This window comes from Sardina pilchardus, chromosome 24 (genome assembly GCF_963854185.1).
Source record: "Sardina pilchardus chromosome 24, fSarPil1.1, whole genome shotgun sequence".
Taxonomy (NCBI): domain Eukaryota; kingdom Metazoa; phylum Chordata; class Actinopteri; order Clupeiformes; family Clupeidae; genus Sardina; species Sardina pilchardus.
Window position 1 is genome coordinate 9,574,499 of NC_085017.1, and position 27,463 is coordinate 9,601,961.

Consider the following 27,463-nt stretch of genomic DNA (forward strand, 5'->3'; position numbering starts at 1 on the left):
TTATTTTTGGGTCAGTGACAGTGTGTCAATGGCCGCAGATGCGTCGCAAAGGAAGGCTCTGAGATACCAACAGACCCTGGTCAGTCTCTCTTATCTCCTCAACTTTTCCTCTCCTTTTTCTTCTCTCCCCACAATCTCCCTCTTTCACACTCTTTCTCTCTCATCCCTTCTCTCTCTCTCTCTGTGTCTCTCTCTCCCTCTATCGCTCTCTCTCTATCTCTCTCTCTCTCTCTTTCCTCTCTGCCTTCTCTGTGGTGTGCTTGGCATTGCCTCACCTGCTTGCTCCTGCGACATCTTGCACAACCCCTGCATGCCTTGCGGCGACAGCTTGCGCTGCGCTACGCCGGGCTGCTTGCCCTGTGACCAGAGAGCAGGACGTGTTGAAAACGGGCGAGCAGCCGGTGGGAAACACTTAGCGCGGGACGGCCACCTGTGATGAAAAGCAGGTGTTTAAAGGGGAGCTCTCGCTCACTCTCTCTCTCTCTCTCTTGTTTGCGCTCTCTCTCTCCTTTTCTTTCTCTCTCTGTCTGGGTCCCTTTCCTCTTACTCATTTCTCTCTTTCTGTGTCTTTCTCTCACTTTCCACCTTCACCTCTTCTCTCTCTCTCTCTCTTTCTTTCTTCCACCTCCAACCATCTCTGACTGCGTTTGCACCTGGCACAAGTCTTTAGTTTCTGTACCAAAAAACCTTTAAGCTGCTTTGTACTGTAAGCGAAGTGGAAGTTGTTGTTTTGTTGTGTTGTTTCTCGCTCATTCGGCCGCCAGAGACATGTGGCCTCAGAGATATGTGTATAGCCATAAGGCATGTGACCTCAAGTCCGCCGCTACGAACCGATAAACATGAGTATATGTTGCCGTGGGGGAAACTCGATATTTCTTAATCTTCTCCATCACGTGGTGTCATGGCGATGGCGAACACACCTGTGGGTGGCAAGGAGAGGGGACGAGGAGGCAAACAAGAGGGCAGTGCTCATGAAGTGCTCCTCTCAGTTTAAGCATGTACTGTAAGGCAACACCTGAGATTACGGATAGTGCTTAGTTAGCATGGGTGTGAGTACGGGCGTGTGTGTCTGACAGTGAGAAGTAAGGAGAGAGAAAAGAGCATTGTGAGTGTGTGTGTGTCGCTTTGGACAAAAGCGTCTGATAAATATCAATAACCAACAACCAGAACCATACTATTTGTAGATAAGGGCTGTAGTTGTGTATGGATACACATGTGTGTACATCTGTGTGTGTGTGTGTGTGTGTGTGTGTGTGTGTGTGTGTGTGTTAGCATATGTTTAGGTGTGTGTGTGTGTGTGTGTGTGTGTGTGTGTGTTGGTTGTGTGTATTAGACTAGCAGCTGACATGCTGCCATGTGCTCCATGATAACCCTGTGTTTACACAGTCACCCAGGGAGCCGGCACTATATTCAGAAGTGACACTTTTTTTCAGCGCAGCACATTGTTTTTGCTCCATTGTCATCACTGCTTGTGGAACGTGTGTACGTGATTTGTGTGTGTGTTAGTGTGTGTGTGTGTGTGTGTGTGTGTGTGTGTGTGTCGGTGTGTGTCGGTGTGTGTGTGCATGTGCACATGTGTGTGTGTGTGTGTGTGTGTGTGTACGTTAGCACGTGCACACGTGTATGCTTTGTGTAAGCTGCGTGTGGAAGGATGGGTAGTGAGGTCGGGGGGCCCCGGGAAAGTGAAAGCCTGGCAGGGGTGGGCACAATAGCGCTGGCACGTGGTGCTGGCTGTGACGTATGCGCAGGGAAAGCCCCCCATTTAGAAGTCCTTCAGGAGCATTACCTTTGACTTTGACACGCCATCACCAGCTCACACTCTGCCTAACAGACTGCCGTGCCGCCCTGTCCTGCTCCTCTTCTTGGAGGGAAGCTTTTCAGAGGGTTAAAACCTCTGTCACGTGACGTGAGCCATGGCAGTTGGACGCTCCCTCTCCTCTCGCAGCCTGATGCTTGATTTCATTTCCATTCAAGCGTGAATAGGAGGCAAAACACCATTAGCGCTGCACGGGAGAACTTTCTAGAAGATTCCGAAAAAGAATACTCTAGTCTAGAATATCCTACAAAGGGACGAGCTAATTCTAGAATATTCAAGGCTGTGCGTGACAATTTTATGCGCTAAGGGTGTGCATCTCAACTTTGAAGTCCCATAACACCGTCTCTGCATCCCCCCCAATTCTGCAAGGGGGGTTCTGATTGACAGGTGAACAGATAGGGAGAGATTGAGATTCACCCATAGGGCGAGGAAGAGAGAGAGAGAGAGAGAGAGAGAGAGAGAGAGAGAGAGAGAGAGAGAGAGAGAGAGAGAGAGAGAGAGAGAGGTGTGTGTAGAAGTGTGTCTGTGAACATTGGGTCACACCGCGCTGGTATAAATAGCTCCGAGAGTAGGGTTACACCCAGGGAGTTCGGGAGGGGAGACGAGGGTAGGGGGGTGAAGTTTGGGGAGCAGGGTCAGAGATGTTGAGGCAGAGGAGCCGAGAGAGAAAGAGAGAGCGACAGAGAGAGAGAGATAGAGAGAGAGAGAGAGAGAGAGAGAGAGATAGTGGTGACAGAGGAAGAGGGAAGAAGCCCAGGGAGAGAGGGAGGGGTGAAATATGGAGAAAGCAGGGGATTATATGTACTGTGGGAATGTCTGAAGGTAACTAGATAGAGTGAGGGAACGGAGAGAGAGAGCTCCAGCGAGGAGTGAATTATATGATATACGTGAGGCATACATTATCAAATATGCAGCATGTAAGGTGAACCATCGGATTAAAATAGTGGTGTCAAATGCATGGTAAAGATGACCGTTATAATTGCCCCAAAGTGGCCAAAGTAATACAAATGTGCTGGTCAGTGCAACATTAACTGCAGTTAAGGAGGGGATCAGAATCCACAGCCTAATACTCAACAGATGGACAGATCACCTGACCTGGACTGTATCTTGACCCTGTTTGTCAAGTTGACGATCAGATTTATACACAACTTTGCATAGCATAGCATAGCGTAGCCTGGCACGGCCTGCATATAGTATCCGTTGAGTCCTGGACACGCTCTGCGTGTGTGTGTGACATGCTAAGGATAAACAACAATAGCCGTGCTAGCTAGCGCGCTAATGAAGGATTTCTGTTGATGGGTGGCGGAGCTGATTGAAGCCTCGGCGTGTTTACGTTCAGCTTATGTGCATATGCGTGATGCCTAGGCCCCGGGTCCCTATTAATAAGAGGAATTCCAGCTGGAGGGACACCAGTGGGCTCTTCAAAGCCACAAATGAGATAGTGGGATGAAGGGCATAAGGGGGTGGGTGTGGGTGGGTTGGGGTGTGTGTGTGTGTGTGTGTGTGTGTGTGTGTGTGTGTGTGTGTGTGTGTGTGTGTGTTGGGGGGGTATTCTCCCTGATGGCAGCTGGGATTGGCCTGGATTGGGCCTGCAGTCAACTGCTATTTAGTTCTGACTGCCAGTTTCTGAATCCCTCAGAAATTTCTTTTTTTTTTCCAGGGAGAGGAAGAGGCCATGCCACATTTGTGCTGGATGCGTGCTAATATCTTAGGGGAATTGCCTGGGACAGATGTGTTTTAGTTTTTTTTTTTCATCCTGCAATATACTGTAATATACTTTTCTTGCCATTTTGAGTGCAGTATATTTTTGTCACCATTCATGCCATACCCTTTTGGTTGTGCTATGTGAGCACCACTTGATACTCTAATGTGACAGACAGTTCTTGTAGTTTAAACGCTGTACCTTTATATTTCTTAGATCTTTATCGATTACTGCTTTATCCAAAATCATAGTGTGTGTGTTAGCATCTACAGTATGACAATATTCCCTCTAAAGGAATAGCATGAAATCCAGAGGCTATAATGTTCTGACAGCCTCTCAAAGCTACTGAGTGGTTTACAGCGAGGCATCAATCCGATCCAGCCAAGAGGTGTTTGATCCACTTTATTGGTGAAATCCGAGCAGCTCTCTACAGTGCTTGGGATCATGCGAGGATAACTGCCACAGAGAAATACCCACAATGCACCACTGGAAAACCACCTCAGCTGGATGTCTAAAGGGTTTCCCAAGCTGTCAGATGCTGAGCGGCCTGTGCTTGGTGTGAATCGACATGCCTAATTCAGTCCCTTAGGGCAACCAGCGGCTGCAAGACCAGGCCCTGGTACACGTATATACTAAATTAAGAGGTGCTGAGAGCTTATTGAAAGGCAGCCCAAAGAGTCCCTGTTGACCGCTCAGGCCTTCAGGCATCCAGTCTGCCACTGATCCAGGGTCAGTCCTTAGCCAACACATTGCCGTATTCATGGTTTAATAATTCAGCTTCAGAAAATGTGCGTCTGCGCACGTTTTCATCTGCTGTTTTATGCTCCTTGAAATGGAAACTTGTTATCAAGAGAGGAGTAGGGAGCAGCTGTCAGGTTGCAAAACTTAAGGTAGGCAAAGGGCTGGCAATGCAAAAGTGTAATAAAACCAAATAGTTTCTGTCAACATTAGTTTAATTAGTAATCAAGTATTTATGCATAATATGTATGTATAATACTATTTACACACACGCACACACACACACACACACACACACACAAACACACACTCACACACACACACACACACACACACACACACATGCAGTTTTACACACAAAATAAATAAAGTATTCAATTCTAATCTACTGTTGGAGCTGGTTAGTCTGGTTTTCACCATACTAAGCTCAATCTTTTAAGATTGAACATTACTCTGGGGAAACGGCGCTTTGATTCCACTGCAAAAGAGGCGTGATCATGGGCATCGTTCAAATGACTCCATATGCAATTGCCACGAGCGGGGCTAGTTGGTCAATTAAACTTTTAGCCTACCAAAGCCGGTCGGTAGAATCACAAACCCGTCCTTCTGCTGTATGAACTGTTCCAGGGCAAGTTTTTATTCTGTTTTCAAAGAAAAAGTTTCTGTAGCTGGCCAGGACTAGAGTATGGCCGTTTCTGATTGGATCCAAAGGTTTTAGCAGTAACACAAAGGATCTAGATCTGCTGGTTTCCAGCCTGAGCTGCCAGGCGAAATTCAAATTCCCCGAAAGTTCAGGCAGGGTTCACCCAGCCTAGGAGCTGGCTTCACTGAGTCTCTTTTCTGATTCTAAGAGTGCTCGGTCAAACTTATAAGCGATCAGAGTGTAGAAAAGGTAATAAGGTACTAAATTGTCATACCAAATATATAGTAGCCTATAGACTGAATAGTAAGTATAAATACTGAAGTATAAATATTAACCAAAGTCAAAAGAAAACGGAAGCAAAATCAGCAAGAATCCCTGTCCTTATAGTTGATCCATTCTTAACACCCATTTTCTGCATTTGCCCTTAGGATTCCAATTGAAAAGAAATTCACATTAAATAACTCAATGGAAACCAAGTTGGTGACGTGGGGGCAGCCACATTTGTGAATTGTGGATGTGATTGTATTTTCTCTATTCCAGTCCAGTAGTGGATTAGATCTGGAAGAGAGTTTCTGAGGTGTGGTGGCAGCAGGTACAGTAGGCTACTTAGGTCCAGTTGGTGATATTCATGGATCAGATGGACATCTACTGTAGCTGCGACCGGTACCGTCACGGGAATCTTGGACACTGAACACTCTAAAGAATATCTGGGTTCATTGAATTCAACATGGAATTGTAGAACCTTGCATTATTGAGGAACAGGATATTCTGTTAGAATATTCAAAACTTCCCTGTTGAAGGATTAAGTAGGTTTAAAAAAAAAGGATGGCATCTGAGCTGATATACAGTAGGCCTACAAAACTACGGAGCCGTTGAAGGAACATGATGGAAATGTATTTTTAGCGCTCCTTTTGCATTCCCTTGCGATATTTTTTGCCCTCCTGAATTGATACACAAAACAGAATGGTGGCTAGAGAATGTTTTGGTTGCTGAGCATGTGTGAAACTGAGGTAAAAGTGTAAGGATGAGGAGTAAGTAAAAGTGAAAGTGTAAGGAATGTCCCTATGGGATATTGCCAGGAACTTTCAGATCAGGATCAGGTAGTTCAATGGCCTGAATTTATACAGTTGTCTTTGAAACCAAAAATATAAACAAGAGTCAGTTTGGCCAAGGCCTGGCTTTGCCAATTACTGCCAATTTGATTTTTGAGTTATTTTTAACCGTGCTGACTTGCTGTACAAAGTGCTAAGATTGAAATATTCACATGTAGCTCAAACTGACAGAAAAAAAAACCTTGTAATTTAGATGGCTGTGCTGAGAGGCTAGGCATTCTGACATGCTCTAGTACAGTGAGCAGGTCCTCGGAGCGTGTGTATTATAAGAGCCGTGTCCGTTGTGTGATGAGTGAGAGCGTGGGAATCGGTGCGTCCCTGCGTGTGATCCGCGGCGGCCTCGGTATGTGTGTGAGAAGGAGAGGCAGCGCAGGGGTTAGACGATCACTTTCCGGCATGTCTGGAAAGACTCCAGAGTTATAAATCTAAATGGAGTGATGCGCTTCCGCTGTGAAAGGGTTTTTCAATCCTGTTGAGTACTTTTGTCTATTTCAGGATGCCCTTATTATTGCTGTGTGAACATGACCTATACACCCATGCATTTCACTCTACTGTGGAAGCAGCAAAACAATTCTGTGTCAAAGTGAAGTGTCAAAAGCTGATCATAAGTGTGTGTTTGCATGTGTGTGTGTATGTGTGTGTGTGTGTGTGTGTGTGTGTGTGTGTGTGTGTGTGTGTGTGTGTGTGTGTGTGTGTGTTTGTGTGTGTGTGGGAGGGGGTGGGGTTAAGTGTGTATCTCTGATCAAGCTGATCATAAGTGTGTGTTTGCGTGTGTGTGTGTGTGTGTGTGTGTGTGTGTTTATTTATTTATGTAGAAGAGGATATACGTGTTTGTAAGTTCTACAATTAGACAACACACACAGCCGGATTGTAAACAAATAGGATTATTGTAGTAAGAACAAGAGGACACCAATATTCAACCAAGTTATTTCTGAGAAATTGTTAGGTGTAGGAAGCTGCCTAACCTGATGTTTTTCAGACAGGCCCGATAACCATAGCTCCATGGCTAGAAACCCAGCTTCGTCCATTTTGATTTTCAGCTCTCAGGCAAGTCAAACTTGCTGGTAGCGTAGCGTAGCCTGTTAGCAGATCAATAAGATAACTACCAACAGTCTCTCTAGTAAACAGATCAATCTTTAAGGAGGACCATGTTAGGATCAGGATAGGATCAGTTGCCATCTGTAATGAAACTAGCCTGGTGCAGGTGTTTCTGGTGGAGTCTAGAGGAAAAAACAAACAGCTTGTCTCTGTCAGCTGTTGGTATAGCCTTGAGTTCCATTGTTTCAACAATTTATCTACATTGTGCTACTAAGTGCTAAAGTCACCCCTTGACTATGAGTCAACTATGATAACAAACTGTCAGACACAGCTAGCTTTTAACCTTACAACATTGGCAAAGATGAACCACTTGCTCATGCTAATTGCTTGTACATGTCAATGGCATTAGGTTTATATTGCAAATTATTATCTCCGCCAAGGAGGTTATGTTTTCATTGGGGTTTGTTTGTTTGTCTATCTGTCTATTCGTTTATCTGTCTGTCCGTCTGTCTGTCTGTCTGTCTGTCTGTCTGTCTGTCTGTTTGTTTGTCTGTTCGCAAGATAACTCAAAAAGTTATGGATGGATTCTATGACATTTTCAGGGAAGGTCTGAAATGATTAAACTTTGGGAATGATCCGTATTACCGTCTGGATCCAGGAGGCGGTTATGTTTTCGCTTGGCGGAGGTCTGCGCTCTCTGAGTGCTTTTCTAGTTAAAACAGATGATTGAATAATGCAGTAATGTCCGACCGCTAACAATAGCTCACTTGTCTACAGCTTTATGGGGAATACCATGAGCATCCGGGTTCTTCCCGTCGGAAAGAGGCCACTCGCTTGTTGACCGAGAGACAATGGAAGAAACACCATCACCACGGCCACCATCACCATGGCCACCGTGGACACAGCCGCAGCCACCATGGCCGGCATCACAGTCGCCACCCCGACACAGAGGCCGACATCGGAAAAAGCTCAAAATCCGAACATGGCCAAATGTCCTCGCTGAAGAAGCGGCGGTCCTATTCTAAGTGTAGAGGTGAGAGGTCAAAGTTTAAATCAGCTGTTGAATACGGGGATATTGCCCCAGTCTCACCTTTGACTCCATTCGGTTTCACTTTAACCATGTTTTTACAAGGCTTTAGGTCTCATTATATTTTTTATATTTATAATGTCAACTGAAATGTATTATGTTCCTATTCTATTTAGAATCCTATTCTAAGCGTAGAGGTGAGAGGTCAAAGTTTAAATCAGCTGTTGGACATGATGAGCTAAAAGTTAGTCTCCTGGCTAATGGTGGGAGTAGGGCACAGCAATTCATCACCACCCCATGCTGTTCTGTTGCCTGTGTTCATTTCTTAAATCGGGGATACACTTTTCATCTCTATATGACCTGCTGTGTGTAGTGTACCAAAACAACTGATTTGCTGAATAAAGACAGTCTAAGTATTTGATTGATTGAAATTAGTCGTATAATAATTATGTTTTACATAATTGTATATAATATAATTGGTTTGTGATGTTCATTTGCTGAATTTGGCTTTGGACAAAACTGGTATAGAATGATAAGATGATTACGAAGAGGAACAGCCTCCTCCACGTGTTCTTGTTTCAGACTGTGTGGCACGTGTGCAGAAGTTCCTGGTGTCCAGATTGGGTGAGGACTGGATCTTCCTGGTGTTGCTGGGTGTCTCTATGGCTTTGGTCAGCTGGAGCATGGACTATGTTAGCGCTAAGAGTCTACAAGGTACAGATTAACCAGCGTCTCTCCTCTGTACCATCCTCCATCACACTTATGACAGAAAGGACACACACAATGTTGTAGGCTACTATATTTCTAGAGAATAGAAGTGGTGATTTAATTTCACATTCTGTAGAATTATTTGCTAGTGCTTGCTGATCAGCTTGCAGGTGTAATACTGTTTTGGATCCATACCCTTTTTATTACTCTCTATCATAGTAATGTCAACTGCATTCTTCCACCATTCTTCATTACTTTATAATGGTCCTTTATGGCCCTTTTAGCTTTCTCCACACAATCATGTACTTAATTTTTCTGTTTCTTATTTGGTCCCACTTTCTTTCTTTCTTTCTTTCTTTCTTTCTTTCTGTATTTCTTTCTTTCTTTCTTTCTGTATTTCTTTCTTTCTTTCTGTATTTCATTATTTCTTCTCTCCTCCCCCCCCCCCCTCTCTCTCTCTCTCTCTCTCTCTCTCTCTCTCTCTCTCTCTCTCTTTCTCTCCCTCTGTATTCTCTTACCATCAGCTTACAAGTGGATCCATAACGAGCTGCGGGGTAATATTCCATTACAGTATCTGGCGTGGGTCTCGTATCCCATGATCCTCATCATGTTCGCCTCTTTCTTCTGCCACCTGGTGGCACCCCAGGCTATCGGTGAGTTGCATGACCTGTGCCCAGTTATGCCAGTGTCCTATCCTCACTGTGCCAGGGGGGCATCATTTGCCAAGTGCTGATCCATGGATATTTGCCAAATGTTTCTGACTAGCCTTTTTGATGCCCTTACATTGAACTATGATCTTACACTGAATTATGACTCCTCCATCCTTCCATTTGTAGGCTACCTGTCACAAGTCCACAATAACATTTACAATAGATGTATTTCTTGAGGATTGTAGAAAGAATTAAAAAGACAGCATACATACTAAGTACAGTAATTTCCATTAGCCGCATTGTGTATAAGCCGCAGGGCAGTGTTTTATGCAAGTTAAAAGAAACAAAACCATATGATACCATATTAAACGTCCCCCCTGTAATAACCTCATAGCTGAAGAAATTTAGAAAAATCAATGTGTAAGTCGCGGCTAATTAGAGTCGGAAATTACGGTAGACATTATGTTTTACTAAATATAAAAAATACACAATTTTAGCACCTCAATTTGCCCTCGTCTCACCTTTGACTCCATTCGGTTTCACTTTACTTAACCATGTTTTTTTCACAAGGCTTTAGGTCTCATTATATTTATATATTTACAATGTCAGTCTAACGACTGAAATTCATAATGTCAGTCTAACGGCTGCAATCTGGTGTGCCAGGCTCTGGTATCCCCGAGCTGAAGACCATCCTGCGAGGTGTGATTCTGAAGGAGTATCTGACTCTCCGGGCATTCGCTGCAAAGGTTGTGGGCTTGACGGCCGGCCTGGGCAGTGGCATGCCTGTAGGCAAAGAGGTGGGTGCCCTCTCTCACATTACCCACTTCTTGACCCAGTTCCATCTCCTCTCGTCTGCTTGTTATTCGCCCTCTGCCTTTCTGTCACGGCGCTGTCAAAGTGGTTTATGCTTCTTTTTTTTGTACCCCCTTTCTTCTTTCCTCTTCATCTTCTTCTTCGTCATCTTCGTCGTCTGTTTAAAACAGGGTCCTTTTGTTCACATTGCCAGCATCTGTGCTGCTTCGCTCAGCCAGTTCATGACTTTCTTCTCGGGGGTCTACCAGGTAAGTAGAAGAACTTGGTGAAAACTGTTTTTTGGTTATTTTTTTGTTGATGAAAATCAAGTGTTTGCCATTGGTAATTAAACGAGACGCTTAATCATTATGAAACTATTTCAGTGCTTGGGCCCAGCATCTCTCTCTCTCTCTCTCACTCACCCTGTCGTTCTCTGTTCATGCCCTCTCCTATGTGTCAGTAGAGCCCCTATTGTTACACTGACATCCTGACCGTGGGATGTGCTGTCGGGGTGGGATGTTGTTTCGGGACCCCCCTGGGAGGTGAGCCGCCCACATCTTCAGATCAGCAGTTCACGATTTTAACAAATATGCCACTCATTTTACAGATTCATATTACAAAAAATCACAAAAAATAGGCAGATATGTAATTAGTTAGATATGTATCTAAGTACATAGCCTACTGTATGTTTGTTTACCCATTCAACTCTGTTTTTGGTCACAAGACTAATGTAATGTTTTTTTCCCTTCCTTGCCACTAGGGGTGCTATTCAGTATAGAGGTCACCTCTACCTACTTTGCTGTAAGGAATTACTGGAGAGGATACTTTGCAGCTGTGTTCAGTGCCTTCATATTCAGAGTGCTCTCTGTAGTTAACAAAGATACAGGTAAAGTGGCCATTCATCCCTCAGAGGGTGTGGTGTAGTGCTATTTCACTGTGGTAGACTTGGCATGACTAGCCTACTGTCTATGCTGTCAAATGAGCAGAAATACAAACTATATTAACATCTAGAATTCTTCTACTTACTTGAGGCTATAGATTATGTCTATTTTGTTTCGTTTTGATACACATTGTTTGGGTAGTCCTCAAACAGTCAATACATTTTCTATGAGCTATCAAATACCAAGCCCTAACTCTAGCCTCATATGAGTCAGGATGTAATTTATGGAAAAATGGAATATTATTTTTCCTATTTTTTTTCATTATTTTCTCTCACTCCATGTTCTCTGTCTCTCTAGTCACCATCACTGCTCTCTTCCGCACCAAATTCCGCATGGACTTCCCGTTCGACCTGCAGGAGCTGCCGGCATTTGCCGTGATTGGGTGAGAGCGTGGGCCAGAGCGTGCCGTTCGTGGTGAGGGCCAGTGATGCCGCTGTGTGCACAGTGCTGGACTTCCTTCCCCCACACCCCAACCACCCCCCCCCCCCCCCCCCCCTCCCACCGGAGAGTTCCCTAATCCAGTGGTTCCCAACCTAGGGCCCGCCAGAGATTGCAGGGGGGTCCGCACAATGCTGCCTATAGGCTGAGGTTGTGAGATTACCAAAGTTAATTGCGGACAATAAATGTAGAAGATCCCAATAGCACACCCAGCTGGAGACTCAAAACTCCAAATGTGTAATCCAAATGAAAACAAGTTTTTTCCACATTTAAATTCATGTAGCTATTTATTACCTCTGACCTCTACGCTAGGCATTGGTAGTTCATCCCCGGACCCCGATTGTTAAATACAACAATGTCTTGTGTGTGTATGCGGGTAGGAGTTTGGGTAGGGGGCCCTGGCTTGTCTTAGACACAGGTAAGGGGGCCTTCAAGGATAAAAGGTTGGGAAACACTTCCCTAATCGACTCTCTGCATGCTCCAGGTTAAGATCCTCCGCCTTCCCCTCCAGTCTTCTTATAACCACTGACACAGCACCCCTCTCCATCACCAGTCCCATCCCCACCACCATCTCTCTCCAACCCCTCCACCCTCTTCCATCTTTGTCCCTTTGAATTTCTTGAGTCTGAATCGATGTCTCAGAGCCCACAAATTAAGTCCTCTCCATAAACGCTTCAACTACTATATAGAGGGACAGAGATGTAAGAATATTGAGGAGACACAGCTACATTTTATGTTGTATTGAGTTCACCATGTCAACTGAATGCAGTATTTATGACACATGCAGTAGGCCAAGTCCAAAATGTTTCCATTCACCACATCTTAACTAGAAAAAATAATGGTGAAATATGAGTAAATTTTGCAAAAGGCATTCATTTTCAAAGCCAGTTGTGGTACTCTAAAAACATGGATTTCATGTGGCCCCTTGAAGTCGTTTTCAATCTGATTGTTAAGACAGAAGCTATGTGTAAAACCTCAAAACATTAAATCAAAATTATGTAGTGTTTACATCAAATCTGTTCTACTGTTCTATTACTGTAAACATGTTTGCCAGGAATGTTGGCTGCATTCAGACATTCCAACCCACTTCCAGTGAATGCTAAACGTCGTCACACTGGATTATTGCACACAAATTGGGGTAGACTGCAGATAAGGTTATTTCCCAAAAATGTTCCTTTAAAGAGACCCTATGCAACTTTTTCATAGTCATAAAATTGATTAGAAATCGTTGTTTTGCTTGACTGACCAGTTTTATCGAAAACAGTAATATTTCCTCCCGCCCCCAGTGTCTATCCGCTATTGCAGCCTTGCAGTTTGTCCAGGAGGCGATCGCTCCTTGTTTACATCTGGAAGTCTGAGACGCGTAAAGAACAAGAAGAACCACGTTTGCAATTTATATATACAGCCTATACTGTATATGTATAAATATACACGCTAAAGTTGCAGGGGAAGATCTGCAGAGAAATAAAACGAGCGAAAACGAAAACCGAAACCGGAGATGAAATCGCCAATCCTGCATAGTTTCTCTTTAAAGCATCGATAAATCATTGTAAATTATATGTTTTTGGTACGTGTAGTATACTTACCCCCAGGTGTATGCAACACTGCACTGTGGCAAGGATTGAGTAAGAGTCTTACTTAATGATGGAGGGATGCTTGGCTCAGTAGGATCTGGTTTCCAAGGCTGAGATTTATGACTACTGTGCTGGCCAGGCTTTGGGGTGTGGGGGGTGTAACGAACAGGGAGACTCAAAATGGCTCCCTGCTCTCTGTGTGCCTCTTCTGCAGCATCTCCTGTGGGTTCCTGGGAGCCTTCTTCGTGTATCTGAATCGGCAGGTGGTGCTGTACATGAGGAAGCCCAACACACTGACGCGCTTCCTCACCAGACAGTAAGAACACCCCCGCTGGATGAAACACAGCCATAGCATACTGTAGGCTTCTTACGGGCCCTGTCGAAGTTCATCGTCATGTACTTGCTTGATATTACCCCACCCCCCCCCCCCTTTTATTTTAACTGTCCCACCACCACTCCACCCAAGACATCACGCATGCCTGCCCTTAGGATTCCCTTGCCCTCACACACACATACACACAAACACACACACACTTACATGCTCCCTCTACTAGCACGACCCCAGACAGTTGGGTTGGCCCTTGAGCCGTGGATCTGCCCAAGGTTTCTTCCTGAATAAGTGAGTTTTTCCTTGCCCCTGTTGCTCCTGGGTGTCCCTTGGTGCTCCCCAACCCGTCTTTTTTTATGGTATCTATTTATTTATCTGTCTTTTTAATGTATTTCTGTAGTTGTAGTGGACACTTGAGCACAAGGAATTTCATTACTTATAAATGCTTTTTATAATGAGTACATGACAATAAACTTTGAACTTTTGAACTTTGATATTGATACCCGATCACCATGTTCCTCTGTGCATCTAGTCGGCTGATATTCCCCGGGGTCGTCACCCTAGTGATCACCACCTTGACCTTCCCCCCTGGATTCGGACAGTTCATGGCTGGAGAGGTTTGTTTGATGTCACCTCTCTCTGTTCCTATATAGTGTCTTGCCTGGGTGGTTGGACTTATTTAAAATGCCAGTGCTGGTGACCTAGAAGGCCATTTAAAAGCAAAAAACGTACCCAGACAAATGAAAGTCTCAGACGCTGGTTGCACTCAGACGGTGGAGTCTCACAGTCAAATAGGCAGTTTGTTCCATGCAATTGCCCCTGGCTCAGATGGCTTCAGAACGGTGTGCTTCCATTTGAGTTCGCAATATACCACTGTCTGAAGCATCTGATCTGGAACAACGAGTGCTTTCATGACAAGGCACTTGCAACCATTTTATGAGATGGCAAAGCTATTGCAAAGTGTGGGGAAACTAATCAATTGTGATGCAAGTTAGCCTAAAATGACATTTTGAGTTTTTATTTTCAGTAAGTGTGCAACATAATATATTTGTAATTATTTGTAACAGTATGACTACATATTCAGGTTATTTAAGGAGTATGGTGAGTTCCTATGGATTTTTTGATACAAGTTGTAGCCACTAGTTTTTGAACACAGCTTGTTCTGACATGAATCAGCTTGAGCTTGGTCCCTTTGACAAACCCATAACAGTTTGAAACATTTAGAAGTGCATCTTTAATATGAAGAAGGCATTTAGGCGATGCAAAAATCTTTTTATTTATTTTATTTTTATTTATGTATTTATTTACATCAACATCCTTGAGTCTAAATGCAAGAGAGTACAACTGATCAGAATATACTAACTCCCTGTACTTGTTTGTTTTTACTGTTAACGTGTTTTGTTTACTTGTTTGTTTGTCGTCCGATGCCGTTTGTTTGTGTAGTTAATGCCCAGGGAGGCCATCAACTCTCTGTTTGATAACTTCACCTGGACCAAGGTGTGGGGGAACCCACTTCCTCCTGGCCTGGGGCGCTCTGCTGCCTGGCTGCACCCTGACGTCAGTGTGTTTGTCATCCTGCTTCTGTTTTTTGTCATGAAGGTACTTCTTCCACTTCAGGCGCAAATGTGCACACACATGGACACACACAAGCACACACATACAGTACCCTCTCTCTCTCTTTCTCTTTCTCTCTCTCACGTTATCACACACACCTTCTCTCTCACACACACATACAGTACACACACTTGCTGTCTCTCTCTCTCTTTCTCACTCTCTTTCTCACACACACACTCTCTCACATACACATACAAGCACACATACACACACACTCTATCCGTCTCTCTCTCTTTCTTACACACACACACACACACACACACACACACACACACACACACATTCTCTCTCTATCTTGCTTTCTCTCTCACACTCTCTCTGTTTCACACACACACATTCTCTCTCTCTCTCTCTCTCTCTCACACACACACACACACACACACACTCTAGTGTGACTGAAGACTTTTCCCTCTGCTACAGTTCTGGATGTCTGCTGTGTCTACTACCATGCCCATCCCCTCAGGAGCCTTCATGCCTGTCTTTGTCCTGGGTATTTCATTTCTCTCTATTCTATTCTATTCTATTCTATTCTTTTCAATTCTATATCATATTATATTCTAACTGTTTTAAAAGTCTCTTTCGGCCTACATGCAATTGTTTTCATGGGGATAATCATTGTGTAAATTAAAACTACAACTGTGAAATAGTATGATATCAGGGAGAGATATTAGGATTTTTCTCACAACTAAATGCTCATTCTGGGACCATATACAGTACATGTAGAATAACCATTTAAAGAATCTATGAATGCATGATGGTATAATAGATACATGCAGTGGATACGCCATAGAGACTGAACACTGCTGTGGCTAATTGCATGCTGGGTAACTTCTGCGGTTGACCCAGGTGCGTCGTTTGGACGTTTGGTGGGAGAGATCATGGCCGCCCTCTTCCCTCACGGCATCCTGTTTGACGGAATCCTGTACCGCATCATCCCTGGAGGGTACGCCGTGATTGGTCAGTCTGCCCTTCTTTCCCTCCGACCCGTGCGTGTGATATGTCCTTGTCTTGAGATCACTAAATGTCCCTGCACTGTTGCTCTATTCTCTGACATTTCCGCTTGCCTCAATTGCTTGCATTTAGGCCTCATTAAGAAGGCTGCTCGCCTGCTAGTTTTCCGTTTTGCCATTTCAAAAGTTTTGATAATATGCCATGCTGCATTGCAGCCACACTCTAACAACATTGCACATTGAATTTTGTGTACAGCGAGCACTGCAACTGACATGCAGTATTTCAGTATTGTGCACGGTACATCTAGTTTCCACAGGAATCGCTAGGGCAGTCTCCCTTAGGGCATGTCAGAACCCTGGTCTGTTCCCGAGCCAAACATGCTGTATCCACTCACATAAATCAAACATCAAAATGGTCGAGCTTGTGAATCTTGCATCTCCCAATTACTCAAATAGCCCCCATCTCTCCTCTCTCTCTCCTCTCTCCCCTCTCTCTCCTCTCTCTCCTCTCTCCTCTCTCTCCTCTCTCTCCCCTCCCCTCTCCTCTTTCTCCTTTGCTATGCACTTCCTTCTCCATCGCTCAGCTAATTTATCATCCATTCAATATGCTTCTCGAGTTGGTCCATTGTGTAAAAAAGTGTTTTTACTAATTATGTTTACCTTCTTTTATCCTCACAAATGTTCTATTGACTATATTCTGTATACTCTATATATTCTCCTCTCTCCTCTTCCTGTGTTCCATTGCTGACTTCCTGTTTGCTATATATGTACATGCCTGTGTGTCCCACCTCCCCCCTCCCCCCTCCCCCCACAGGCGCCGCAGCGTTGACGGGGGCCGTCACTCACACCGTTTCCACGGCGGTGATCTGCTTCGAGCTGACGGGTCAGATCTCGCACATCCTGCCCATGATGGTGGCGGTGATCCTGGCCAACATGGTGGCCCAGGGCCTGCAGCCATCCCTCTACGACTCCATCATCCAGGTGAAGAAGCTGCCCTACCTGCCCGAGCTGGGATTTGGACACATCAGGTAAGCAACTGGCCATCGGAGGCAGACATGTTGGCTCTGTTGGGACATTGTCAAAGGCCGCGTTTCCCAGATTCGTTAAGAAGCTCTTAAGTGCTAATTGGAACGCTCTGAGAACGTTCTAAGAACGCTCCTAAGAAGTTCTTAGCACTAATGAGCTTCTTAACGAATCTGGGAAACGTGGCCAAAGACAACTACATACATTTACATTTGTTCATCTAGCAGACAAGCAGACTTACAAAAATGAGGAATAACATAAGTGTTCATTCAAAAGATTTTTTCCCCAAAATGGCAACATATTAGACAATAAAGCTTTTTGAAGCTACAATGCAGAAGCGACCTCAGGGAGGAATTGATACTACATCAATCAGTAATATAACTTGAGAATGATAGTACAGAAGTTATAAGTACTAGTCAAATCGTAGTAGAGGGAGAAGTGGTAGAAGATGAAAGTGGTAGAGGAGGGAAGGGAGAGAAGTGCATGGTTAGTGCATGGTTAGTGCATGGGAAGTGTGTTAGACATCTAAAGCTGAAGACAGTAGATACAGTAATGTCCCGCATATAAGCCGCATTGTGTATAAGCCGCAGTGTTTTATGCAAGTTGAAAGAAACAAAACCATGCCCCCCTGTATTAACCTCATAGCTGAAGAAATTTAGCAAAATCAATGTGTAAGCCACGGCTAATAGTCGGGAAATTAGTACATCTTAGTTTCCCATTTTGTGAATTCACACACATGCACATACTACACAGATACACACCTGTCGGCTCCTTCTCTCTCACACGCTCTCTCTCTCTCTTACATGCACACATACTGTACACATATACACACATGCATACACACCCACATGGTGTTTGACCAAAGCTTTCCCCTCTTGTGTACAGTATGTGTTTATGACACACACATACAGTATAAATAAAGCACAAAGCATTTCCAAATTTAGTACACGTGGCGACATACAAACACATCCTTTAATCCGACTTTCAACACAACAGAATTGTTTCAAATATAGTAAACAGCACACACACACACACACACACACACACACACACTGGTGGTACAGACACATTGCATTACCAGCATTACATACACATAACTATGAACAGTATGTTCCAAGCCATTTTGGAGATCCATAGCTAAGGGTCTTACTAGAGCTATCGCCTATTGTGTCTTGTGCCAAGCCGTTAAAGGCAACATTAGTCATCCGTAGTCCATCATGCCTTGAGTAGGGTGATGACAGCTGTCTGATCTCCGTATCTCCCCTTGCCTCCCTCCTATCCCCAGTCAGTATAACATCTTTGTTGAGGACATCATGGTCCGGAAGGTGAAATTCGTCTGTTCCCAGACAACGTGCCGAGAGCTGCTTTATCTCCTGGACTCTGTGTCCCTCAAGACCATCCCTCTGGTGGACTCCAAAGGTACGTTTGACCTCTGACCTTTTTCCTTGACCGCTTGAAAGCACCCTCTGGCTGAACATGGACGGACGTCATGTTCCCATATAGTCCAGAAGCCATCAGAGACCTATATCGGAAATGTGCCACTCATCCGTCCCACAATAGGGCTCGGGCACACGTGTTGCATTCTAGGAATATTGCCGGCATGTTGGTAGCTCTCCAAATGTACAGTAATAACCCATTCATTCAGATGCAGAAGACAAGAAGCAGAAAATGTATAGTAATAGCGATTCTTTTCCTCTTGCGCTGTTACACCCCACTAGACAGCAACATACGAACAAGAAGGCAAAAGCAAGTAACAGGAACACACTAACAGGCGGGAGTAAACTAAGGAGTGAGGCTGCCAACATGGCTGCCCGCAAAGTTTTCACGTCACGATCCCGAGCCCGGTTGACCTTTGAGGCTGTCGCTCTTCCTCCCTCTCCTCCAGAGAACATGATCCTGTTGGGCTCCGTTAACCGGTCGGAGCTGCTGGCTCTTTGCGATTGGTGGCTATCGGTGGAGCGGCGCATCATGATGCACAGCCAGGGCCTGCAGCAGCAGGAGTCCTGCGTCCGAGCCAGCTGGGAGTCCTTCGCCTTCGTGGACGAGGAGACGGACGTCGACAACGGAGACAAAGTCAGTCCAACTGTTTTGATACTGTATTAGAGGACATTCATATACAAAGCAGCGAGATACACATTTGTCATCAGTGTGTCTGTTCCAGAGATGTAAAAGTCCAGCTTCAGAAAGTAAAGGTCCTGCTACAATTTTGTTTGAACCATTCCCTTAATTAGCTTATCCAAATTAGCAAAACTCTTAAGCTACTGTAGGTAGATCAGCTAATTAGTGAAATCACCTGTGTTAAGTGTAGAATCAATACATGGCTGGACTTCTACTTTCTGAAGGACTTTTACATCTCTGGTCAGTTGCTCTCCCATTTATTTCCCATTTACAGTATGTCTCTCTTCACTGTGCTATCAAAATAAAAGCAGAAAAATGATCTAAAAAGAAAACCTTTATGAGGCCTGTATGCTCTTTACGAGGCCTATATGACTTAATGAGCTTACCTTCACTGTTGTGAATAGATTCACAGTGTTCCAGTTTCGATTTGTCTTTTGACGAATTGTAACTCCTAAAAATATTCTGTCTATATCTTACAATAAAGTATGACGTATATATTCAAAAAATAAATCCATTAATGCTATTCAGAATTCTCCCAACCAGGAAGAGCGCAACGGCCCTTTCCCTTCCCCGAAACCCGCGGAGCCGGCAACCAATCACACGACTCCTGGTGAGTAATATGCACTGAGATTCCAACCAATCACAAAGCCCCCGGGGTGCACGATGCTGTTATCTACCACTATCAGAATGCTCCCCTGGTGTGAAATCCTAAGCGCCCCAATCAGATCTGTTCTGGTGGATATATCACCCGCCGATTGCCCCAGTTATGGGACTCCTAGAGCCTAGGAAACTCCACCATCTTGTTTAAAAAAAAAAGAGAGAAGGCGATGACATAAAATTTCTCATTTTCTCTTTTCCAATATCCAGTTGCTTCTCTTCAGCCATGCTATTCTCATTTCATCATTTTCATTTTGTGTTTGCTCTCTTTTTGTCATTTCTATTTCCATTTCCTTCCCTTCGTTTTCATCCCCTCCCCCCCCCCCCCCCCCCCCCAACCCTCCAGTCCTGCCTCTTCACCTCTCCCTTTGCCTGTTCACTTGTCTTTGCCAGATAAAGGCCCTTTGCAGTCGGTGAGAAGAACTCTGAGGAATATCTTCTCACCCTCCTCAGACAGACAAACAGAAGGTCAGACACAGGTACATTGTGTGTCTGTCTGTATTTGCGAGAGAGAGAGGTGTGTGTGTGTGTGTGTGTGTGTGTGTGTGTGTGTGTGTGTGTGTATGTGTGTGTGTGTGTGTGTGTGTGTGTGTGTGTGTGTGTGTGTGTGTGTGTATCTGCCTGTGTGTGTGTGTGTGTGTGTGTGTATCTGCCTGTGTGTGTGTGTGTGTGTGTGTGTGTGTGTGTGTGTGTGTGAGAGAGCCAGAGCGAGAGTGTGTGCGTGTCCGTGTGCGTGTGTGTGTGAGAGAGAGATAGAGAGAGAGAGAGAGAGAGAGAGAGAGAGAGAGAGAGAGAGAGAGAGAGAGAGAGAGTGTGTGTCCGTGTCTGTCTGTCTGTCTGTCTGTCTGTTTGTGTTTGTGTTGGTGTGCATTCATGTGTGGGTGGGTGCATTTTTATCCAGGAAAAATATGACCGCGAGGGGGAATGATTTACAAAATGATTAATGGCTCTTATGAAACAAATTCCAATATACTGCTGCTGGATTTGACAGGCAGGGTTGGACGATAACAGAAACAGGAAACACAAGCCTAACCTACGGGCCTCACAATAAGTTCATCAAAGTTCACAACAAAGTAGAACAACACAATACTCCTACTCAATGCTGACATTGTTTATTGTCAGTTTTATTTCATGAAGGATTGCCATTGCACACAATCACATCTCAGGAATCACTCTTTCTCTTTCTTTCTCAATTTCTTTCTTTCTTTCTTTCTTTCTCTCTTTCTTTTCCTCTTTCTTTCTTTTCCTCTTTCTTTCTTTCTCAATTTCTTTCTTTTCCCCTTTCTTTCTTTCTTTCTCTCTTTCTTTCTTTCTTTTTTTCTTTCTTTCCTTCTTTCTCTCTCTCAGGACATGTCTCCTCCAGCCTTGACTGACTCCATGACTCCAGAGGAGGTCTGTTTCTCCTTTTCTACCCATTACACTAACGCTACACTAACGCTACACTAACGCTAATCTTCTAAGATAGGCTACACGGTATAGTATAATGCAATGTCAACTGCTTGTTTATTTTTTATCCACAACACATTAAACATAGCCACATTCTTTAAATGTTTAATTTCATTCCTGTTTTGAATGTCACATGTTGTTTGACGAGCTTGGTCCTCTGTTTTGACTGTAATGAATATAAAGTGGTGAGTTGTTTTCAGGTCAACTGTTCTTAAGTGCTTAATGGCCCTTTTAGGATACGCTAGACAGTGAATATTTTACCAGATAATTTGTTTACACTTCTTTTTTTTCATAAATGATGCATTTTATCAGCTACTAAATAGAATGAGTGGTGACGGATAAGAGGAAATGGATTTATATTATACTGTAGATCATTTTGATTCAGTATATGAAGTATATAATAACCTAAATCAAAGATGATAACCTAAATTCAAATAGCTCATCAGATCATTCAATCAGAAATAACAATGGTCATCTAGGATGCCAGCATCACTTACTGTATGCTTCTACAGTATGTACTATTACTCTTTGCTTTTGTTTATGTAAAGCACATAAAATTACCCCTATGAAATGTGCTATAGAAATAAACATGCCTTGCCTTGCCTTGCATGGTAGCCTTAGGTGATGAGTATAAAGGTGAAGTCTATTGACAGAGTAACACAGCTGTTAGTCATCCTGAGCTCTGGCTTGACTGCATATTAAGATACAGTGGCAGAAACAAGGTATCACTAATGCAAGGGATGTGTCTCCGTTAAACTGATATGTTTACGGAATGTCAGAACAGTATCAGTGTTCTCGGTTGACAAGCCATAGAACCAGAACAAAGAACACGGTGTTATTGCTGTGTGACAGTGATAGGTTTCGATCTGCCACACTCCACGCCTTTGCTCCGGTGTAGTCCCCAACCTTCACCGCTATTTCAGGCCGGCTTTGGTCACTAATCCACCGCTTGTATTAGCATGCACGACAGGGCCACGGCGGTATGTGTGTGTATGCATGTGTGTGTGTGTGTGTGTGTGTGTGTGTGTGTATATATGGCGGTTCATCGTGAGTTCATTTCTGATTGGCCCGGCTCAGATCAAAGCGTGGGAAGAGGAGCAGATGGACGAGCCCTTAGAGATCGATCAGATCCGCATCGACCCTTCGCCCTTCCAGCTGGTGGAGCGGACGTCGCTGCATAAGGTGCGAGAGCCCCACCTCAGAATCCCAATCACAGGGTGCGGCCCAGAGTGCTACACCCGCGAGGCCTGCTAACGGCATAGGAGTAACACTACTGAGCATCTGGAAGGAGATGCTGTTTCCACACCCATGTGTCTTAGTGTTTAGTTCAAGATGACATTTAGCTGACAAGGCTGAGTTCACTCAACCTGGAATGAAGTGTAAACATTTTTTGGGGTTTGATGTTTGTTTTAAAGGGTAGATTTGTATTGTGTTTGGATTTTATGCTAGAGGTCATTTAGCAGACTCTCCAGAGATGTTCTACCTATATATATATATACTGTATAATATTGTTCTTTTTTATGATTGTTTGTGAACTCAAAATACCTAAAAAGCCATTGCTTTGTGATGGACACCTCATTCGATTAATGGCCGCTCAGATGATACCCTCGTATTAGGGAGTACTTCACTCTACAGTCCCTCGTGAACCGTGCCATTAAGCCCATGACCTGATTGTCAATATCATCTGATCCCTGTTATTCTTCCCCATAGACCCACACGCTGTTCTCCTTGCTGGGCCTGAGTCACGCGTACGTCACCAGTATTGGCAAACTGGTCGGAGTTGTGGCACTCAAGGAGGTGAGTCACACACTTTCATGCTCTAATCTATGCTATGACTCTGTTCATCCCGTTCTGTTTCTTCCCATCTCTCTATCTCTTTTTTCTCCTTGTGTCTCTCCATCTTCTCTCTTTCTTTGTTTCTCTGTGTGTCCCCCTTTCTTTTCTCTCTCTCTTCCTTGCTCCGTCTCCTAGTGTCTTTCCTGTTCCGGTTTTAGTCTAAAAATATACCTTGCCCTTTGCTTTTTTTCCCCCTCCATGGAACCTTAAGCGTAAGCCCAACCTTTCACTTGGAGAGAAGCCACATCGCATGGACACTCACGGACATGTGTGCACACTCTACATGCACACACATTTGCACACACACACACACACACACATGCATTTTGTACACACAAGCATACATACATACATACACGTGCAAACATACACACATATTCTCTTAGACACATACACACACACATAGACACACACACACACACACACACACACACACACACACACACACAAAAACACACAAACACATACATACACACACACACACACACACACACACCGTGTGCTGTATGAGTCACGTGCATTAGACTAGAATGTGAAGTGACAGGGGGTTGGAGGGACTCCAGAGGAGCTGAAGGAGGCCTTGCGTCTGTTCAGTATTCCAGCCAGAGTTGATGAAGTCATCCTTTTACCAACACAGCACATTTATTTCTCATATCAGGTGGCAGGCCATCTATTATGTGTGTTGTGTTTTATGAATTGAATGATCTCTTCACCTCTGTTGGGTGCCTTCAAACTTCTGCTAGTACTTAAAACGTCTGCAATCTCATCCTCTGGTAAAAGCATTGATTGATGTCCTATTAATTGCTACCTAAATGTCTCCTGCTTGAACGTTAGTCCTCATTTTTGAAAAGTCACTTTGGATGAAAGTTGCGTAATGAATAAATGTGATGTAATTAAATGTGTGCGCTACCAGACAGTGGCTAACAGTCAGGTTACACCAGACACATTCCACTCGTGTAGCGTCTGCTGCTACAATTAGCTTCCACTATAATCAGTGCAACTGGCTACACCAGACGTGACAGTGGTGTATACGTGCAGAACAAAATATACTTCTAAAAAAATAGAGTGTGGTCAGGTTGTATGTCTGATGTTTGACAGATATAGTCATTTGCAATTCTGATATATACTGTGTGGCATCTATTTGTGTATGCACAGTTAGGTACACAACTGTTACCCCTGGCAAATATTGATTTAATGTTGATTTTCTCTTGACCAATGTTTGTTCTGACTGAAAATGACATGCCAAAAGATTGTGGTAGAAAGACAATGTGGTAGAAATGTGGAATCAGAAAAGGCGTTTTCATCTCTCTTTTTTAAAACATCCAAAAATGTTTTGATCCATCCAAAATTATTCAATACTCTTTTGAAATAATCAATGGAAACATGTTTATTTGCCATTACAGCTTTCAGAATGTTTTTATAATACCCACTAAGCCCCTCCAAGTCTCCACAATATGATTGTAGATCACACCTTTTTAGCAGCAATCCGGGTTTTGAGGCAGGAACGATTCTTTGTCACCACTCTGGTCTTGTGCTCACTTTTTTATGGATTTAGGCTGGGCCACTCTAAAATCTTGATATTGTTCTCTGTTAACCAATATTTATCAGGGGTATGAATACTTGTTCCTAACTGTACAGTATGTAGAGTATATATGTGCAGTAGACAGTGATTGAGTAGGCAATCAAAGTGCAGTTGCAGCACATGGCCAGGTGATCTCACCATGTGGCTTTGTTACAAGGCCCAAAAACATGCCAGTCATTGACACATTCACAACTATTACTGTTGCCTGTGACGCCTAATTTGTGTCGGAGTGTGATTAATCTGTGAAGTTGTTAGTAATTGCCAGGGGTATTGTCAATTAATAAGCTATAAATTAAACAGTGAAAGAACAAAAGCCTAGAACCCTCCAGATGTTTGACATGTGTGACGTGTGTGTGGCCTGCAGCTCCAGAAGGCCATCGAGGGGTCGACCCGCAGCGGCGTGAGGCTCCGTCCCCCGCTGGCCAGCTTCCGGGACCCCAGCCGCAAGTCGGCCAAGCCGCACGCCTCCACCTCGTCCGCCCCGTCCTCGCCGACCTCCCCGACTGACGCGTCGACGTCCCCGTTCGCCCCCGCGCTCACCCTTCACCCTCCGCCCGCCGCCCCCACGACCCCGGCCGCGCCCGAGCCCGAGCCCGACCCGGCGGAGGAGATGGAGGTGTGGATCGAGGGCGTGCACCGGCAGGCCGTGGTGCCCGTGGAGAGCACCAGCAGCAGCAGCAGCAGCAGCGTCAGTGGCAGCAGCAGCAGCCTCGATAGCGCCGGCGATGGCACTGGCACCGGCACTGGCACCGGCACCGGCGATGGCGAAGACCCCTCCCAGGTGCCCCCCACCCCTCCGTCTCCCTCCACCATCCCCCTCTCCATCCTGCAGCGGGTTCCCGCGGTTCTGTTGGAGGAGAGCGATGAGGAAGAGCCCATCTAACTCATCTGGAGGGGTGTGTGTGTGTGTGTGTGTGTGTGTGTGTAGGGGGGGAGGGAGTGTGATGTGATGTGATGTCTTGTTTATTTTTTACTTTTTAAACGTTTTTTTTTTATCATGTTGGAAAGATTTGTGTTAAATAATCTCGCTTTCTCTATTCTCAGACTGTAGTTGGGTTGAGTTTGAAGTCTTGAGTCATTTGTGGTGCAATTGGGTTATTTCTGAACAAGATGGATCATTCTAGATTTTGTTTTCTCATTCTAAAGAATGCCTTAAAATGTAACATGCGTCATATTTTGTTACCTGTGAATTAGTATGATCAGAAATAGCATCTCGTTAAGGCAAAGGTAGCTAAAAGAGATTGAATACATTATCTAATACAAGAAAGGACCGTTTTATTGTTATACAGCTCATTTTGTCTGTCTCGAAATGATCATTAGAACATAGACAAATGAAAAGAAAGCATAAATATCTCAAATGACGTTGCACCCATTATCAAGGAAAACTCAAGAGAAACTAAAACTCATTCTTATTCATTATTGTTGTGATGTACGTGAATGAATGGATCAGTTGAGATCCTCTCCTGCTTGGGAAACGTTGAAGGCTTTCGGGAAACCTGTGTCCAGGTTATTCTGGCTTTTTTATATGGTTGTTTGATATGTAGCATTTGAGTTGCATGGATTTTTTTTTTTTTTTTTTTTTTTTGAATCACAAGATTTAGCTTCCCAGATTTATACAATTAGTATTCTTATATTGATCCGTAAAAGTGCCTCTAGACTTGGTAGCTATTAAATATCCACAATCCTGGATTCTCCTTTAGTTTTACTGAGCACATACGTAGGCCTACATCATGCTACGATGGAGAGGCATCTTTACCATTACAGTTATTCTGTTTCAAATGCTATGGCTGTCTAAAGAGCATTATTTTAATTTAGCGCAAATTATATATCCGGACGAAGTGTACTATCACTGTCAAGTTCAGTGATGCATAAGTGTCAAAAACTGACAAGTCTTCTAGCTCCACGCACTCTGTTCAGATTTGAAATGAGAAAAGAGATGCCTTAGTAAATATGAACAGGGATTGTTGCCCATTCCAACTCCACGCCCACTTAAATTCCTGTGTCTGGCACTGAAATTGAAATGGAGATCGGTTTCTCTTCTGACAATGACGAGTCCTGTGTCTAGAGCCATTAGTATGCTGAGGCTTCTTCTTGATGCCTGCAGGTGAATATCTCACTTTTTTTCTTTGTGATTTTCTCATTTTCTTTGTGAGAGGACGTCTTTGAAATGACCTCACAGCCTAATTATCATAGGATAACTAGTATTTTACCTGCATTCTTTACATACTGTAGTATAAATCAAACAAATGCTTTGTTTGGTTTAGAGGAATATGGAGAGATCTGATGAAAAGCATTTACTTTGTAGGCTGAACCTTCCCTTGAGATCCCATTAGAGAAAAAATCCCTTCAAATCTTCTTTCAGCTATCGGCCTTTTTCAACAAAGTGCTCTTAACCTGGATTTGAATCTCAAACGATCGATACAATCTTTGATAAAAATACAAAAAACTAATGATGATGACACATGATAACCCCATGATACTCACCACTCAAGGACTGCCATCCACGTACAAACTGTGCGACAGGTGTACAATTGTAACCTCAGCAGGGATGACATGTGGAAGAACCAATGAGTGGCTTTAGTCCCGGCCTGCAGTGAGCCTGTGTTCACCTGTGTTCACCTGTGTTCACCTGTGGCCCGCTGTGGTCACTCGGCTGTGAGAGGTGAAAGGATACTCTGCCATCTCAAAGATCAGAAGCTGCCACAGCTGGAAAAAGGGGGAGGGGGGGGG

The 27,463-nt window shown here is 44.1% G+C and overlaps 1 protein-coding gene across 2 annotated transcripts; it reads left to right on the forward strand.

Annotated features, from left to right (window-relative positions):
• The first annotated feature begins 19 nt into the window (after positions 1 to 19).
• On the forward strand, positions 20 to 27,437 carry clcn1a (chloride channel, voltage-sensitive 1a). Of its 2 annotated transcripts, none has more exons than XM_062529339.1 (23): positions 20 to 79; positions 7,827 to 8,082; positions 8,659 to 8,790; positions 9,309 to 9,437; positions 10,098 to 10,231; positions 10,418 to 10,495; positions 10,690 to 10,768; positions 10,987 to 11,112; positions 11,465 to 11,549; positions 13,394 to 13,495; positions 14,040 to 14,124; positions 14,951 to 15,106; positions 15,542 to 15,611; positions 15,968 to 16,078; positions 16,886 to 17,099; positions 18,380 to 18,513; positions 18,980 to 19,167; positions 19,741 to 19,822; positions 20,263 to 20,348; positions 21,217 to 21,261; positions 22,393 to 22,497; positions 23,026 to 23,112; positions 25,098 to 27,437. In XM_062529339.1, the coding sequence occupies exons 1-23, from the start codon at positions 29 to 31 to the stop codon at positions 25,614 to 25,616; spliced, it is 3,054 nt and encodes a 1,017-aa protein (XP_062385323.1). In that variant the 5' UTR covers positions 20 to 28; the 3' UTR covers positions 25,617 to 27,437. The 2 variants fall into 2 exon arrangements, with proteins under 2 accessions (XP_062385323.1, XP_062385324.1); XM_062529340.1 differs by having other exon boundaries at positions 19,756 to 19,822.
• Positions 27,438 to 27,463: the final 26 nt, after the last annotated feature.

Bases quoted from the DNA above. Each gene is read 5' to 3' on its own strand.
- clcn1a (XM_062529339.1), top strand. From the start codon at position 29: ATGGCCGCAGATGCGTCGCAAAGGAAGGCTCTGAGATACCAACAGACC. The intron at 13,496-14,039 runs GTAAGAACACCC...CTGTGCATCTAG, and splicing joins ACGCGCTTCCTCACCAGACA to TCGGCTGATATTCCCCGGGG. The intron at 22,498-23,025 runs GTGCGAGAGCCC...TCTTCCCCATAG, and splicing joins AGCGGACGTCGCTGCATAAG to ACCCACACGCTGTTCTCCTT.